General features: G+C 50.0%; 1 protein-coding gene across 2 annotated transcripts in view; it reads right to left on the bottom strand.

Annotated features, from left to right (window-relative positions):
- Positions 1-18599, bottom strand: part of LOC137418958 (high affinity cAMP-specific and IBMX-insensitive 3',5'-cyclic phosphodiesterase 8B) — a 244329-nt gene that overhangs the window by 78292 nt on the left and 147438 nt on the right. For both annotated transcript variants that reach the window (XM_078785878.1, XM_078785877.1), the window contains 3 exons: positions 7907-7961; positions 7667-7706; positions 7368-7445 (listed from right to left, as the gene is read on the bottom strand). In XM_078785878.1, the coding sequence (XP_078642004.1) occupies positions 7368-7445; positions 7667-7706; positions 7907-7961 (173 nt within the window). The remainder of the gene's footprint in view (positions 1-7367; positions 7446-7666; positions 7707-7906; positions 7962-18599) is intronic.

The following is an 18599-nucleotide window of genomic DNA, read 5'->3' on the forward strand; positions in this document are numbered from 1 at the left end:
GCAATCAGCACACATGGTATTCGCCCCTCCTCCCCCCCCCCCGCCCCCCGAAAAAATAACTTTACGTAATTTTTGAACGGCCCCATATTGGGGTTAAACAATCCGTGACGTGGGACGAATCAGTTCATTCTGATATAACCATGGTGAAGGTTGACATGGATGAAAGGTGTCAAGTTAATCTTTTAATAGTGCATGAAATGCGTTTCCCAATCGCGTTGATTGATGAAACCTTATTATTATGCGACATATGATTAGTTTTTTCTTTATGTTTCAGGCAGTGTATAATAATTGCAACAAACCCGGGCAGTGTATTATCAGCAGAGGCCGACAAGCCTAATGTGTTTGGCGCACCAGAAAACCAAGCTAGCGGCCATATCATCAAGTCTCGGTGCTGTAGTGGATGGAGTCGTGCGACAGATGTGTGTGTGTGTGGTCCGGGACCTGCTGACCAATAGGTGTAGATATCAAAAATCGCCTCCATCAAGAACCCCAACAACATCAACGCGAAGCACTTGTTGACGTGCGACATGTTGCAGGTAAAAATAATTAGGGGTATGTGACAAATATAACCAATTATGGGAAACATCATCTATAAAAAAGCAATTCTGGAGAATATAAAGGTATATATTTAATACGAGTTCCCTTACAAGGAACTTCAATGCAGCAGGAGGAGAACTATGATGCAGGAGGAGGCCATTCTGCCCATCAATCCTACAAAATGGTTGTCAACCCATGGTTGTTGGTCCGTGCTCTCTCATTTAAATGCTGAGCGCCAAACAAGGAAGCAGCACATACTGAAGGAGCGGTGCTCCTGCTTGAGACGGACGAAGTGACGGACAAGACACAAATTCGTCCGAGAAGATGTTTAATGTATAATCAACTCGGGAACTCTGAAAACCCGTTTATCGGGTTCGCATACATATAATCCAAGCCAAAAAGCATACGTCAGAACCAAAGCCACGCCTCTCACGCGAGGCACGCTTTGGTGGTCATGTGACCGACAGGTGCAAGCAATTATAACCTCGGCGCCGCGGTTTGTCCGCCGGTTACGTCAGCGGCTGGGGCAAGGAGATTATGTTGCTGGTCTCGAGCTTTGGGGGACCCATGGGTCGCTACACACGCCCCCCCCCAGAATCGACTTGGTCCAGGAAGGTCAACCTGAGGGGGGTCCGGATGACCCAACCGAAACGACCCCTGGCTGGTCGCGGGGGGGGGGGGGGGGGGGGTCAGGTGTGGTGGCGGGTGGCCAGGCGGGGGGTGCAGTGGACGGGGGGCGGCCGCGCCGCGGTGGGAGAGCCAGCCGTAGCGGCTGGCCGACGTCCATGTGGGCCGGCTTGAGGCGGTCCACCAAAATCCAGTCCGCCCGGCCGCCGATGCTGACGACGAAGGACTTGTTGTCCTGTCGTAGGACCCGGAAGGGTCCGTCGTATGGTGGCCGGAGCGGCTCCCGGTGCGCGTCGTGGCGCACAAAGACGTACTCCGCCGTGCGGAGTGTTGGGGGGACGTAGGATTGGGGGTCGCCGTGGCGGGACGTGGGCACCGGGGCGAAACGTTGGGCGGCCTCCTGGAAGTCCGTGCGCTGGCGCGCGGCGGACCAGGGGCTGGTGGCGTCGGGCACGAACTCGCCCGGGACGCGGAGGGCCTGGCCGTACACCAACTCGGCGGTGGATGCCTGGAGGTCCTCCTTTGGAGCCGTGCGGAGGCCCAAAAGGACCCACGGGAGCCGGTCGGCCCAGCCGTCGTCCTGGAGGCCGGCCATGAGTGTGGCCTTCATGGAGTGGTGGAACCGCTCGCACAACCCGTTGGCCTGGGGGTGGTAGGCCGTGGTGCGGTGCAGGGTAAAGCCCAACGTGCGGGCGACCGCGCCCCACAGGCGAGATGTCTGCCGGTGCGCCGAATCGCGCGACCCAGGTGGCGATGAACGCCTGGGCCACGTCGGCAGTGGTGGTGGAGGCGAGGGCCTCCGGCCACCTGGTGGTCCTGTCCACCATGGTAAGCAGGTGGGTGAACCCCTGCGATGGGGGAAGGGGACCCACCAGGTCCACGTGGACGTGGTCGAAACGTCGCTCGGGCACGGTGAAAGGAGCCAGCAGAGCCTGGGTGTGACGGTGGACCTTCGCCCGCTGGCAGGGTGTGCAGGCGTTGGCCCAGTCACGGACGTCCCGTCACAACCCGTGCCAGACGAAACGTGCCGACACCAGCCTCTGGGACGCCTTCCGGCCCGGGTGAGAGAGGCCGTGGAGCGAAGCAAAAATGCGCCGCCGCCAGGTGACCGGCACAACAGGGCGAGGTCGGCCTTGGGAGACGTCACAAAGCAGGACCGTGTCCGCGAAGGGGACGTCAGCCAAGCGGAGGCCCGTGTCCGCCACCCGGAGTGCCTGCACCGTGCCGTGCCGTCGGTGGCCTGGTCCGTCGCCATCAGGGCGAAATCGACGCCGAGGTGGACGGCGTTGGCGCCGGCTCGAGAAAGGCAGTCGGCCACGGCGTTGTCCTTTCCGGCGACGTGCCGGATGTCCGTGGTGTATTCCGACACGGCGGAGAGTTGGCGCTGCTGGCAGGCCGACCACGGCTCCGTGACCTTGGCCATGGCGAAAATCAATGGCTTGTGGTCGACAAAGGCCGTGAACGGGCGGTCCTCCAGGAGGTGGCGAAAATGGCGGACGGCCAGGTACAGCCCGAGGAGCTCGCGGTCGAAAGTGCTGTACTTCAACTCGTTGGGCAGGAGTTGCCGGCTGAAGAACGCGAGCGGCTGCCAGGCCCCGGTTACCCATTGCTCATGAACCGCCCCCACGGCGTAGTCGGAGGCGTCCGTGGTGAGGGCGATGGGAGCATGGGGTACCGGGTGGGCCAGCAGCGTGGCGTTGGCGAGGGCCCGTTTCGCGCCGGTGAAAGCAGCGTCCATGTCCGTGGACCAGACGACGTCGCGCTTCGCCGGCTGGCCGCGGAGGGCGGTGTACAAGGGCCACATGAGTTGCGCAGCTCGGGGCACGAAGCGGTGATAAAAGTTCACCATCCCGAGGAACTCCTGCCACGCCTTGACGGAGCGGGGGTGCAGGAAAGCGGCGATGGCCTCGACTTTGGCCGGTAGCGTCACGGCGCCGTTCCGGGTGATGCGGTGGCCCAAAAGGTCGATCGTCGCCGCACCAAAGTGAAATTTGGCCGGGTTGACGATCAAGCCATGCTCGCTGAGGCGGCCGAACAGCGTCCGAAAGTGGAGGAGGTGCTCGGCTCTGGACGTGCTGGCGACGAGGATGTCGTCCAGGTAGGTAAAGAGGAACGGCAAGTCACGCAGCACGCCGTCCATCAGGCGCTGGAACGCCTGTGCCGCGTTTTTGAGGCCGAAGGGCATCCGGAGGAATTCGAAGAGGCCGAAGGGTGTAATAACGGCCGTCTTCAGGATGTCGGCCGGGCGGACGGGCACCTGGTGGTACCCCCGAATCAGGTCCACTTTTGAAAAAATGGTCCGCCCCGCCAACCGGGCGGAAAAATCCTGGATGTGCGGGACGGGGTACCTGTCGGGGGTAGTGGCGTCGTTGAGGCAGCGGTAGTCGCCGCATGGCCACCATCCGCCCCCCGGCTTCGGGACGATGTGCAGCGGCGAGGCCCAGGCGCTGTCGGAGCACCGCACGATGCCGAGGCGCTCCAGCGCGGCGAACTCGGCCTTGGCGACGGCGAGTTTGGCTGGGTCGAGACGGCGGGCTCGGGCGTACACCGGCGGGCCCGTAGTGGGAATATGATGCTCGATGCCGTGACGCACCGCGACGGCCGAAAACGTCGGTCGCGTGAGGGCCAGGAACTCCGCGAGGAGACGCGCGAAGTCGTCTGCCAACGGGAGGACGCAGGAAAGCTCGGTGGGCGCGGAACGGCTCAAGGCGCACGCCAGCGAGCTGAAAGTTTCGGCGTTGACGAGACGCCGGCGTTTAACGTCGACCAGCAGCCCATGGCGCAAAGGAAATCGGCACCGAGCAAAGCCATGGGGACGTCCGCCGTCACGAACTCCCAGCGAAAGAGCTGGCTGCCGAAGCGGAGGGCGACGGTGCGTGGGCCGAAGGTGCGGATGGCGGAGCCGTTGGCCGCGATTAAGGAGGGGCCGCAAATGGCGGCCCGCCTGTCCTCCGCTGAAGCGGGAATGACGCTCAGCTGAGCGCCAGTGTCGCAGAGAAAATGCCACCCCGACGCTTGGTCCGCGATGAATAGCAGGCTTCCGGAACGGCCGGCGCTCATGGCTGGTAGTGAGCGCCGGCCCGACCGTTTCCCGACTTGCCAAACGTGCACGGGGGTCGACATGATCGGGCCCGCCGCCCGAACCTGGCGTGGAAATAACACCAGGCCGGGTCTGGCGGGGGCTCCGGTCGACGCGTCGGGACCGGGCGACGCGGCGTCGCCACTGCCAGTCGCGCCGGCCCGGCGGCCTCCGGGAAGGAAACTGCGTCGCGGGTGTCGGGTGGGTGGGCGGGAAACTGCGCCGCGGGCGCCGACTGGGCGGCGGGCGGGCTCCCGGCAGCCACCCCGACGAGCTGGCTCGACGCTCCGACGAGCCGGCTTGCCGAATAGATCTTGTCGGCCTCCCTGGCGAGGTCGCGGGGGTTCGCGATGGTCGTGCTTGCCAGGGCGACCCGTACTTGGGCCGGGAGCTGGCGGAGAAAAAGCTCTCGGAAAAGGAAATCCGAGGGGTGCTCGCCGAGCAACGCGAGCATGTAGTCCATACGTTCGGACGGGCGCGTATCGCCGAGCTCAGGAAGGTCGAGCAGGCGTCGTGCGCGTTCAGCCGGGGAGAGGGCGAAAGCGCCCAGAAGAAGTGCCTTGATGGCGTCGTACTTGCCGTCAGCGGGCGGGCTCTGGAGGAGGCTCAGGCAGCGGGCGGCGGTCACGGAGCCGAGCGCGGCGACCATGTAATGGTATTTAGTGGTGTCCTCCGTAATGCCACGCAGGGCGAACTGGGAGTCCGCCTGAGCGAACCAGACGGCGGCATGCGCTTTCCAGAAAGTGGGCAATTTGAGGGACACTGCCGTGTCCATCGCGTGTCGTAAACTCGGGGTCACCAGTGAAGGAGCGGTGCTCCTGCTTGAGATGGACGAAGTGACGGACAAGACACAAATTCGTCCGAGAAGATGTTTACTGTATAATCAACTCGGGAACTCTGAAAACCCGTTTATCGGGTTCGCATACATATAATCCAAGCCAAAAAGCATACGTCAGAACCAAAGCCACGCCTCTCAGGCGAGGCACGCTTTGGTGGTCATGTGACCGACAGGTGCAAGCAATTATAACCTCGGCGCCGCGGTTTGTCCGCCGGTTACGTCACCGGCTGGGGCAAGGAGATTATGTTGCTGGTCTCGAGCCTTAGGGGACCCATGGGTCGCTACAATACCATCTTTAAAGTGTTTGGTATGATTCGGTGGAGTTTGAACCGCCGACCTCCCAGACTCAGAGCGCACGCTCTAACCATTACACCACCGAGTCTTATCTTTGCTTCTAAGTAAATAACTCCTCAAACATAGTCTAATTAATGTGCACAAATTGTTTCAGCAGCAGTGATGTCATATTGGTAGAAGGCTTTGTGTTTGTACAATGCCCAATTTAAATTGTGCCTAAAATGTTAGCAATAACAATGAATGCTGTTTTTTTTAAAGTAATGTTCCCAGAAATGTGAACAATTAAATAATTCTGAAAGAGCCAAGTCCAAAAATTTGAAAAATCTCCCAAAAGAAATAAATAAATGAAAAAAAAGTAAAGAAAAACGTTTTTCAGTTAATATGGCAGGAATTGCATTAGCGAGGGAAATTGTAATTTGTGTCCAACATGCAAACGATCCAGGACATAACATAAATCAAACCCTCCCTCATAAACCCATCGCTGTATGAATTAGAATCCTTTCTCCCATCCCTGTTACTCTATCCTTCCAACCTCCAGGTTTCATATCCTGCACAGCTTTGGCCCTCAGCACTCCACTCTCCCTGACTATTTCAGGTGAAAGGGAGAGGGTGGGAAGGATGGGAAAGTGGGGAGGAGGGGAGGAGGGTTGAGAGGAGTTGCCGCTAGCATTTGTTTTTCTTAAGCACAGTAAAATTACCATTTAAAGGAGCCAGTAACCCCAAATGCTTGAAGCTCAAAATAATCTCACAATTGGTATTTATTGACTGTTGGTGTAGTTTTGAACCACATTTGTCAAATTAAATTCTGATATTTCGCCAACATACAGGAGTGATTTTCTATTGAGAAACGAAAAAGGCGGAATCGCATTGACTGACCACACCGGCCCACAAATTAAGGGGAAATTTAGAATGTAGAGGGTCTGGGTAGATCGCAGATGCTCTGTAACCATTTTAATGGCATTATTAATGTAGCATCCATTGGCAGCTTGAACCTTGTGTAATATAATGGGTGTGTGCTGTCAGATTTATGGGCAATTTATGGAAAGGAAATCTTGATGCAGGAAAAGACCACATCTGCCCAAGGAGACAGCACAATATCTCTACCCTGATACAAGAGCCCAGTAGCATGTGCTCATGGTAATATATACCACTGAAGTGGTGGGAATAAAAGTGATATCAAGAGAAACGTTTTGAGTGTTTTTTGTTATTGTGAAAGGATAATGAAGTGGTTTCTTTTTTTCTTTTTTTGAAAAAGCAATAGGGTGGACGGGGGAAAAGCACATGCATTGGTATGGGGGTAAGGATTTATAAAATGACAAAAGTTGTGAAAAATAGGGAGACGATAAGGAACAAAAGGAAGATAATTAACGAGGCTTTCCATCCGAGTGCACTGCATATGCGAACGTTGGATTACAAATATTTCCGAACACCAAGGATGGATTATCGAAAATTTTGAAGACTTAATGCACTATTCCTTCAAGTCTTGTGGATCTCATCGAGTAGAACAACTGGTATCAGAATTGTAACAATTTTGAAAAATATCTGGATTTTTTTGTGGAATACAATTCAACACAAAAACTGCTCATTGATGGTGGTGGTCTATGCACCTCCAACAGTAACCTTTTCTTTTGAACCTGGTAACGCCTACCATCAAGTGTTCTTCTCACTGATTGCCTTCACGACTTCCTCGATCCACCTCACCTGGTTTCTATTCGTTGATGTTCCACCCTTTCCCCATGTTCTTCCACACAACTATTTGTCAAGCACACATATATAATATATATATATATATATCCCTCATTTGTGCATGACACAAAATACATGCAGCTGATGGAGGAAGCGAGTTATCACAACTGCAACAGAGGTTTCATATCAGTCATGAAAAAGACGCCACAGCTGTACACAAAATGAATTACAAAACAAACCACACACTCCGAAGGAAGTGTCCAGAGGAATGAATGACACTTGGCAGACAATCACAAGGTATCCTACCGTCACTGCCCCGCGAGGTCATAGAACGAATATCCAGTGAGCCTTTTCTTCTGTCCTTGTATCTATGTTGATAACCATCTGAAAATGGGGGACAGAGTTCATAGTTCACATTTCATATGGGAAGAGTTCACATTATCAAATCCTGCCTTGTCAACACAATAACTGCCTGGTACCAATCTCAACCTTTACTGAAACACTTCAAATACAACTTTACACACAAACAACTGCAACAGCCCAAAACCACCACTCATCCAAACAAACAGCAAAATAACAACCCCCAACCATGATAATGTCCAAACCTGAGGGTTGTCCATCATCTTCCTCCTTAAGTTTATCAGCCTGATTGGTAGGAGAATATGATAATGAGCACAAGGCATGATGCACCAGTAAAGTACAAGTAAAGAACCTTGGACTATGGCGCTATTGTTTGTTTCAATCATTTAGTTTTAAAATTATAGGATTATTTTTTAAAATTAAACACAACAAACATCAACTCCAATAGAACACTACCCAAGATTGTTGTCACAAAATTTACTCACCTGTTTATTGTTTTGAAAACTGGCTCTTTTGAGACACACGTACTGACGACCATTTCTGGAAAAGATGAGCGATGACAGAACTTCAGCCATTTGAGAGACGTGGTCACAAGGCGAATAATGGGACAGGTTGCTTTACCATCACCTTTGAACCACAAACAAATATAATATAATGCTGCATTTCTACATGCAAGTCATGACGTGCCAGAGTGTTTACTACCAAAGTAAACCAAGTTTAGGGGCTTACAGCCAAACAGTTCAATCTTGGTTTCATCAGACCACATAATCTTGTTTCTCACAGTCTGAGAGTCCTTTAGGTGCTTTTTTGCAAACTCCAAGCGGGCTTTCATGTGTCTTTCACTGAGGAGAGGCTTCCGTCTGGCCACTCTGCCATAAAGCCCAGATCAGTGGAGTGTTGCAGTGATGGTTGTCCTTCTGGAAGTTTCTCCCATCTCCATACAGGATCTCTGGAGCTCAGCCAGTGACCATCGGGTTCTTGGTCACCTCTCTTACCAAGGCCCTTCTCCCCTGATTGCTCAGTTTGGCCGGGCGGCCATCTCCAGGAAGAGTCCTGGTTGTTCTACACTTCTTCCAAAATAAAAAATTATGGAGGCCACTGTGCTCTTGGGAACCTTCAATGCAACAGAAAATTTTTTGTAGGCTTCCCCAAATCTGTGCCTCGACACAATCCTGTCTCTGAGCTCTGCAGGCAGTTCCTTCGACCTCATGGCCTGGTTTTTGCTCTGATATGCATTGTCAGCTGTGAGACCTTATATAGTCAGGTGTGTGCCTTTCCAAATCATGTCCTATCAATTGAATTTACCACAGGTGGACTCCAATCAAGGTGTAGAAACATCTCAAAGATGATCAAGAGAATTCAATTGATTGGACATGATTTGGAAAGGCACACACCTGTCTCCATAAGGACTCACAGCTGACAATGCATATCAGAGCAAAAACCAAGCCATGAGGTCAAAGGAACTGCCTGCAGAGCTCAGAGACAGGATTTTGTCGAGGCACAGATTTGGGGAAGCATACAAAAAAATTTCTGCTGCATTGAAGGTTCCCAAGAGCACAGTGGCCTCCATAATTCTGAAATGGAAGAAGTTTGGAACAACCAGGACTCTTCCTAGAGCTGGCCGCCCAGCCAAACTGAGCAATCGGGGGAGAAGGGCCTTGGTAATAGAGGTGACCAAGAACCCAATGGTCACTCTGGCTGAGCTCCAGAGATTCTGTGTGGAGATGGGAGAAACTTCCAGAGGACAACCATCACTGCAACAATCCACCGATCTGGGCTATATGGCAGAGTGGTCAGATGGAAGCCTCTCCTCAGTGAAAGATACGTGTGTCGTGTTTCCAAATGTTTCCGTGTGTGCCTTTCCAAATCATGTCCAATCAATTGAATTTACCAAAGGTGGACTCCAATCAAGGTGTAGAAACATCTCAAAGATGATCAAGAGAAATGGGAGGCACCTGAGCTAAATTTCAAGTGTCATAGCAAAGGGTATGAATACGTATGTCAATATGATAGTTCAGTTTTTTCTTTTTAATAAATTTGCAAAACTTGCTAAAATCCGGTTTTCTCTTTGTCATAATGGGGTATTGAGTGTACATTGATGAAGGAAAAAATGAATTTAAACGATTCCAGCATAACGCTGCAAAATAACAAAATGTGAAAAAAGTGAAGGGGTCTGAATACGTTCTGAATGCACTGTAAAGGGTGTTTCCCTAAAGAATACATTTTTTCCTGAAATGAATTGTGCGCTCACACGTACCACAATGTGAGCGTACAAGTGATTATAATTAATTGTAGCAAGTCTCAACAACGCACGCGCTGTGAGGTGAAAAGTCTCCAAAAAACTCAATTGTTTTTCTTTTTTTCTCATTTTTTTAGATATGACCGAAAAACTCGTCGCTCAAAGGATCGCCTGTGTTGCGTTTGGAATTGCACGCAAGCTTTTTGCAGACACTCTCTGGCCGGGTAAGGCTGCACAGTGTTGGCTTTGTTTTGCATCATTTTCACAGCGTTGGCTTTGGGCGATGGCCTGGAAATTCGCCAGACCTCAATCCAGCGGAGAACCTTGGAGGCATTATGAAAGAGCGAGTTGAAGACCGCTTGTTGGATTTTTCGGAGAGCGAGCAGTGTTCTCGTGACCGTTTAATGGATATAATCAACGGCGACATGATCAGGTGCTGGCGGTGGTGGTGCAGATTGTGCAACAAGAGGTGTTGAGGTCGAGAGAAAGAAGAATGGAGAAGGAGACTGATGGGGGAGAGGTGTGGTTTGTCAAAGAGGGCCAAGTGGTAAGAGGTGGAAAGAGGAGGAGGAGGTGGAAAACAAGAGGGCTGTCAGATGCTTGTGATTGGCAAGTGGTGGCAGACCTAAAGCCACAATTGGTATTCCCGGAGGAGATCTGTGTGACAAGGTTGCGGCCTGACATTGTCATTTGGTCAGGTGCAACAAAACAGGTCATCTTAGGGGAATTGTCAGTACCTTGGGAAGAGAACATGGAGGAGGTGCACGAGAGGAAGAGAGGAAAGTACAGTGAGCTGGAGGCAGAGTGCCGGGAGAAGGGTTGGCGAGTGTCGTGTCAGCCATTTGAGGTGGGGTGTAGAGGGTATATTGGCAATTCCTTTTCTGCATTTCTTGCTAGGTTGGGAGTGTGTGGGTCAGAAAGAAGGAGGATGTGTGACAAGGTGGCCCAGGTTGCCTTGAAAGGCTCATTTTGGCTATGGAGGAAGTTTATGGAGGCATGTCGAACGGTGTAGGTTGGTTGTGTGTGTTTTTTTTTTGGGGGTTTTTTTGTTACCATTATTATTTCTTACTTTGTGTATATGAGTGAGTGGGTGAGGGTGTGCGTTTTTGCATGAATTAATTTTTGGATGAGTGTGTGTTTTTGTATGTTGAGTGGTGTATGATGCAAGGGTAGGTGGTTGGTTGGTTGATGTTGTGTGTGTGTGTGTATGTGTGTGTATGGGTGTGTATGTGTGTGTATGAATGATCTGGTGTGTTTTGTTGGTGAGTCGTGAAGGGTATAAAGGTGGGTGTTTGAGTGTTCCACCATGTTTGTTTGGTGCTGTGGATTCTGGATGCGGAGGTGTTGTTGTTGTTCGCACTGGCTGGGGTGTGGGTATGTACGCATCCAGGTGCAGTTGCTGCATGTGGATGTGTATGCGCCCCTGCTGGCCCACCTTAGCTGACCGTATCGAGGTTGAAGGGCCGAAACGGGATGATGCTGAGGACCTCGACTGAGGACCCGGTCAGTGCGGCACACTTGTGACCAGGTGTGTTTTGAACTTATGTTTGTGCTGGTGCTACCAGTGACTCCCAGGAAAGACTGGGTGGTGACCAGGAATAGGCTGGTGACACTGGAGAGACAGCATCGGGGGCAGGTGGCCTTGTAAGCCATTTTGCCAAGCTGCATGGTTTGGATTGTGTGGCACCCATAATTTACAGTGTTGGTGAAAAATAGAGAACACCCCAAGGGCTCTCCGAGAGGTGGGACGGAAGATGGGCCCAAACGGACAGATGAAACGGATAAAGACCCCCATACTGATTTTGACAAACGAGAACGGATTGTGGATGCAAGTCTGGTAAGGTGTCAGTGTGGACGTGAGTTCGGATCCATCAGAGGGTTGAGGATCCATCAAGCCAGGAAAGGGTGTGGGAGTGATCATGTGGAAGATGTATGTCTATGGGGTGATGGTGTGCATGTGGAGGCAGGGCAGGTTCGAGAGAAGTGTGGGTGTGGACGTGAGTTTGAGTCAGTGAGAGGATTGCATATCCATCAGAGCCGGATGAGTTGTGTGCGTAAGGTGGGTGAGGAGGAGGTACAGCAACGCAGTGCCTTTGAAAAGAGGACACGTAAGACGGCCGGGAGAAACAGCCAGGTAGCAAGCCACAGTGTTGTATGTCCTGGGGTTGTACTTCAGCAGGGAAAGGATGTGAGGAGTAGAGTGAAATGGCCAGGTATGGGAGAAAGGGAAGTATGGGAGAGAATAGATGGAGTGATGTGTGGGGCGCTTCATAGGTTGAAAGGAAGGGTGGAAGATAGATTGAGGAAGATGAATGAGATTGTGTTTGAGTATGCATGTGTCCCAGTGTGTACCCTGGATAAGAATAGGTACGCCGTATCCCTGCGTGTCGTAAGAGGCGACTAAGAGGGTTGGCGTCAGGAAGGGCATCCGGCCATAAAAACATTGCCTCAAAAAGAGAACCATGACAATTACAACTACATGTGGGCAGGGTACAGCCCGAAGTGGAGATCGGTTTCTGAGGTTTGGGACATGGAATGGTAGGGACAATGACAGGGAGATCAGGAGAAGTGGTGGAAGTATTGGTCAGAAGAAGAGTGGACATATGTTGTGTGCAAGAGACGAGATGGAAGGGAAGTGGTGTGAGAATGGTGAAGGGTAGGCAGGGACAGAAATACAAGTTTGTGTGGCAAGGGTGCCTGGAGGGCGTGAATGGTGTCGGTGTCCTGTTTTCTGAGGAGTTTGTAGAGAGTGTGGTGAGTGTGACTAGAGTGAGTGATAGGTTGATGATGGTGAAAATGATGATTGGAAAGCTCTTGGTGAACGTCATCTCGGGATATGCTCCGCAGGTTGGTCGAAGCGATGAAGAGAAGGACAAGTTCTGGTGTGCGATAGAGAAGCTGATGGAAAAAGTGAAAGATGAGGAAGTTGTTGTGGTAGGAGGAGACCTAAATGGACATGTGGGAAGGAGTATGGATGGTTTTGACGGAGTTCATGGGGGTTACGGATATGGTGTGAGAAATGGAGAAGGTGAAAGGATTTTGGAGTTTGCTGATGGAGCTGATTTGTTGATTTGTAATACTCAGTTCCAGAAAGAGGATAATAAGCTTGTTACATACACGTCAGGTGGGTCGATGACAACCGTTGACTACCTGATGGTGCGTAGGCGAGATAGGGGGCACCTCCGGGACACAAAGGTGATCCCGGGGGAGGAGGCTGTTTCACAGCACCACTTGGTTGTCTGCGACGTAAGGGTGAAAGGTGCGAGGAGAGCTCGGCGGGTGAAGTACCAACCGAGAATGAAGGTGTGGAGGTTGAAAGAGGTGACAGTAAGGGAGGCATTAAAAGAGAGGCTGAGTAGGGTCGAGGATGATGTGGTTGAGCTTGAAAGTGGTTGGATGTCAATGAAAGCTAGTCTGTTGGGAGCCGTTGTTGAGGTATGTGGATGGACAAAAGGACCACCGAGGCAGTCGGAAACATGGTGGTGGGATGATGAAGTTGGAAAGAGGATTGACGAGAAGTTCAAAGAGTGGCAGAAGGCGAAGGGTACGGGAGCAGAAACAGCAGAGCATGAAAGTTATAAGGCAGCCAGGAAGGCTGCAAAGAAAGAGGTAGCAAAGGCGCAGCAGGCATGTAGGAAAATGTTCGGAGAACGCTTGGATTCGGAAGAGGGTCAGAAAGCAGTATTCAGGATTGCAAAGCAGATAGCGAAAGAGAGGTGTGATGTGATGGGGGTGAGTTGCTTGAAGGATGAAGTGGGACAAATCGTTGTCGACCCAGATGGAATTAAAGGAAGATGGAAAAGATATATGGAAATGCTGTTGAATACAGAGAATGAATGGGATGGCAACATAGAGAGTAACCCAGTTTTAGGACCGGCAGAGAAGATAACTGAGAAGGAAGTTGAGGAAGCGATAAAAGCAATGAAGGGTAGAAAAGCGGGAGGGCCGACGGGAGTTGTGGGAGATATGTTGAAGGCAGCAGGAAGTTGGGGTGTGAAGAGAATGACAGAGATCTGTAATCTGGTGGTGAAAGAAGGCCGCATTCCAGTGGATTGGGAACTGAGTACCCTCGTCCCTCTATACAAGGGGAAAGGTGACCCTCTGGAGTGTGGCTCGTACCGAGCGATAAAGTTATTGGAGCATGGAATGAAGGTATTGGAAAGGTGTTGGAGAGGAGGATAAGGAAGAAAGTGAAGATCGACGAAATGCAGTTTGGATTCATGCCAGGAAGAGGAACGACAGACGCGCTTTTCATTGTGAGGCAGTTGCAGGAGAAGTACATGGAGAAGAGGAAGAAGTTGTTTCTTGGGTTTGTTGATCTGGAGAAAGCATTCGATAGGGTACCACGCAAAGTATTGACATGGGCATTGAGGAAGTTAGGAGTGGAGGAATGGTTAATCAGAGTAGTGATGGCAATGTACAAAAGAGCGCGCACAGCTGTAAGGACGAAGGACGGGAACAGTGGTGAGTTTGAGGTGAAGGTGGGAGTGCATCAGGGGTCGGTATTAAGTCCACTACTATTTGTAGCTGTGATGGAGGTGCTGGCTCAGAACGTAAAGGAGGGTTTACTGTGGGAGTTGTTGTATGCAGATGATCTGGTGTTGATTGCGGAAAGTATGGATGGACTGAAGGAAAAGATGAACACGTGGAAGGAATGTATGGAGACAAAAGGTCTGAAGGTGAATATCGGAAAGACGAAGGTGATGGCAAGTGGTAAAACATGTGGTGAGGTGGAAAGGACTGGGAAGTGGCCCTGTGCTGTGTGTAGGAAGGGTGTCGGAGTGAACTCCATTCAGTGTACAATGTGCGCTGAGTGGGTTCATCAAAAATGTAGTGGTCTGAGAGGGTCATTAACCAGTGTGGCAGCTACATTCAAATGTAAGGTGTGCACAGAGGGAGCTGCAGATGGAGGAAATGTTGAGTTGGATCTTGGAGACGGCATGAAGCTGGAAGGTGTGAAAACATTTTGCTACCTCGGAGACATGCTGAATGGAGAAGGTGGATCAGACTCGGCAACGGTTGGTCGAGTGAGATGTGCATGGAAGAAGTTTCGGGAATTGAGTGGCGTGCTGATGATGAGGGGAGTGTCGTTGAAGCTGAAAGGAAAGGTGTATGCTGCATGTATGAGAAGTGTTATGATTTATGGGAGCGAGACATGGGTCATGAACGCAGAGCAGCAACGAAGGTTGGAAAGGGTAGAAATGCGAATGGTTCGACGGATGTGCGGAGTATCGTTGAGAGAGAGGAAGACAAATGATGAATTGCGAAAGATGATGGGAATGGAGCCTGTGATTGATGCTGTGAAGAGGAACAGGTTGAGATGGTTTGGTCATGTGTTGAGGAAGGATGAAAGTGACTGGTTGAGAAGAGTGATGGAAATTAATGTAGAAGGAAGTAGAAGACGGGGAAGACCGAGAAAGACTTGGCTAAAGATGGTGGAAGAAGAAATGCGGGCAAGGGGGTTAACAAGGAGAGATGCAGAAAATAGGGCAAAATGGAGAAGATTGTCATGGGGACCGCAAGGCTAACCCCCGCTCTAGCAGGGAAAATGGCCTTTAAAATGCATGTTGTTGTTGTTGTTGTATGCATGCGTCACGTTTGGAGTGAAAGTGTGTAGAGGGTGATGCGGTTTGCGATGCGGTTTTGGATGCGGTTTGCGACACAGTCCAATGTAACAGAGTGGCAGAAGTTGGAAGTGGGGATCCTGATGGGATGTACCATCTCCCCTATTTTGTTTGTGCTGGTTATGGAGTTGTTGATACGTGCGGTGAGTGGACATGGGAAAGAAGTAGAGCTCGCCCCTGGTCAGAGGTTGCCAGCAATGTTTGCATTCATGGATGACCTGACAGTTGTCCAACAGTCCGCTGATGCAGCAGTAGAGGTACTGGGACGACTGGAAAGGTTGATGCAGTGGGCAAGAATGGGATTTAAAGCAAAAAGGTCGAGGAGTGTGGTAGTGAGACGAGGAGTGATGGATAACATGCACAGGTTTGAGCTGGTGGATAACATGCACAGGGAGGTGGTTCCATCATTGGTAGAGGCCCCTGTGAAGAGTTTGGGAAGATGGTATACAGTGGAGTTGAATGATGTGGGTTGTGGGAAGAGTGGAGGAGGTCAGAAACAAGCTTTTGAGAGGTTTGAAGAGGATTGATGGATGTGGTTTGCCAGGTAAGTTGAAGGTATGGTGTTTGAAGTTTGGGTTGATGCCACGAGTATTGCGGCCATTGATGATGCATAATATTGCAATTGGGCATGTAGAGAGGATGGAGGTTGTGGTGAGTGGGTTTGTGAGGAGGTCGTTGGGAGTGCCATGCTGTTTGACGAACATTGCCTTTTATGGTCAGGGTGGAAAACTCCAGTTTCCCTTGACATCATTAACCGAGGAGTTTAAGGTGGTGAGGGTGCGGGAATTCATGATGTTGCGGGATTCAAGTGATGCAGTGGTAAAGAATGCTCTCCCAGAGAAGAAGGGAAGTTGGAAGTGGAATGCAAGAGCAGAGGTGGACGAGATGGAGGAGCGGTTGCAACAGGAGGAGGTCATGAGGATGGTACACTGGTACAGCATGGGAAGCATGGCTTGGGGTGGATGGAGCATGAGCGATGGGGAAAGGCATGTGTGAAAGAGAGGAGGAAGATGGTTGAGAGGGAGGTGAGAAGCAAGGAAGAGGAGGGGCGATATGTGAAAGCAGTCGGTCAGGCACAGCAAGGTGCTTGGACTAAGTGGGAAGGTGTGCGGGTGAGGATATTGAAGTGGCAAGAGATTTGGAGGATGGAGCCAATATTGTTGAATTTCCTGTTGCGGGCAACGTATGATGTGCTTCCGTCACCAGTAAACTTGAGATTGTGGGGGTTGTTGCAGGAGGAGAGATGTTATTTGTGTGGAGGTGTGGGAACGGTGCAGCATGCACCGAGTGCATGTTCGGTAGCATTGGCAGCAGGACAATACAGGTGGCGACATGATCAGGTGCTGGCGGTGGTGGTGCAGATGGTGCAACAAGAGGTGTTGAGGTCGAGAGAAAGAAGAATGGAGAAGGAAACTGATGGGCGAGAGGTGTGGTTTGTCAAAGAGGGCCAAGTGGTAAGAGGTGGAAAGAGGAGGAGGTGGAAAGCAAGAGGGCTGTCAGATGCTTGTGATTGGCAGGTGGTGGCAGACCTAAAGCCACAATTGGTATTCCCGGAGGAGATCTGTGTGACAAGGTTGCGGCCTGACATTGTCATTTGGTCAACAAAACAGGTCATCTTAGGGGAATTGTCGGTACCTTGGGAAGAGAACATGGAGGAGGTGCACGAGAGGAAGAGAGGAAAGTACAGTGAGCTGGAGGCAGAGTGCCGGGAGAAGGGTTGGCGAGTGTCATGTCAGCCATTTGAGGTGGGGTGTAGAGGGTATATTGGCAATTACTTTTCTGCATTTCTTGCTAGGTTGGGAGTGTGTGGGTCAGAAAGGAGGATGTGTGACAAGGTGGCCCAGGTTGCCTTGAAAGGCTCATTTTGGATATGGAGGAAGTTTATGGAGGCACGTCGAACGGTGGAGGTTGGTTGTGTGTTTTTTGTTTGTTTGTTTTGTTTTGTTTTGTTACCATTATTATTTCTTATTTTGTGTATATGAGTGAGTGGGTGAGGGTGTGTGTTTTTGCATGAATTAATTTTTGTATGAGTGTGTGTTTTTGTATGTTGAGTGCTGTATGATGTAAGGATAGGTGGTTGGTTGGTTGGTGTTGTGTGTGTGTGTGTGTGTGTGTGTGTGTGTGTGTGTGTGTGTGTGTGTGTGTGTATGTGTGTATGGGTGTGTATGTGTGTGTATGAATGCTCTGGTGTGTTTTGTTGGTGAGTGGTGAAGGGTATAAAGGTGGGTGCTTGAGTGTTCCACCATGTTTGTTTGGTGCTGTGGATTCTGGATGCGGAGGGCGTTGTTGTTGTTCGTACTGGCTGGGGTGGGGGTATGTACGCATCCAGGTGCAGTTGCTGCATGTGGATGTGTATGCGCCCCTGCTGGCCCACCTTAGCTGACCGTATCGAGGTTGAAGGGCCGAAACGGGATGATGCTGAGGACCTCGACTGAGGACCCGGTCAGTGCGGCACACTTGTGACCAGGTGTGTTTTGAACTTATATTATATATATATATATACACATACAGACATACATATATATACATACATACATACATACATATATATATATACATACATACATACATATATACATACATACATACATACATACATACATACATACATACATACATACAGACAGACAGACATACATACATATATACATATATACATACAGTCACGTGAAAAATTAAGTACACCCCATGTAAAGTTTTGACTTTTTCAACATATTTCAACATACAGCTATTTGATCTTCATTTCAACAATATTGATAGATAAAGGTGATATAACATAACAAATATCATGAAAGATTTACATTTTGTAGTCCATTGTGAATTTAAATAAACATAAATGCAAATTTCGCATGTGGAAAAAGTAATTACACCCCCACATTTATCACTACTTCAAATACCTAAAATTAGAATCAGGTGCACCAGCTCAATGGATGAAGCATGAGCGACGGGGAAAGGCATGTGTGAAAGAGAGGAGGAAGATAAGATGGTTGAGAGGGAGGTAAGCTAGTGTGTGTGTGTGTATGTGTGTATATATATATATATATATATATATATATATATATGTATATATATATATATATATATATATATATATATATATATATATATATATATATATATATATATATATATATACACAAAGAATTAAGTTAAGCACCCCTACACAACGAATTAAGGTAAGCACCCCCTAATATATATTCTTTGTGTATATGTATACATTGGCATATATTCTAAGGTATGTGAGATCAAATAATGATTGGTATGACATTAGCAATTATCCATTGATGAAATTGAGTGATCAAAGTGAAAAAAAGT

The sequence above is a fragment of the Myxine glutinosa genome, chromosome 10 (genome assembly GCF_964187855.1).
Source record: "Myxine glutinosa chromosome 10, kmMyxGlut1.1, whole genome shotgun sequence".
Taxonomy (NCBI): domain Eukaryota; kingdom Metazoa; phylum Chordata; class Myxini; order Myxiniformes; family Myxinidae; genus Myxine; species Myxine glutinosa.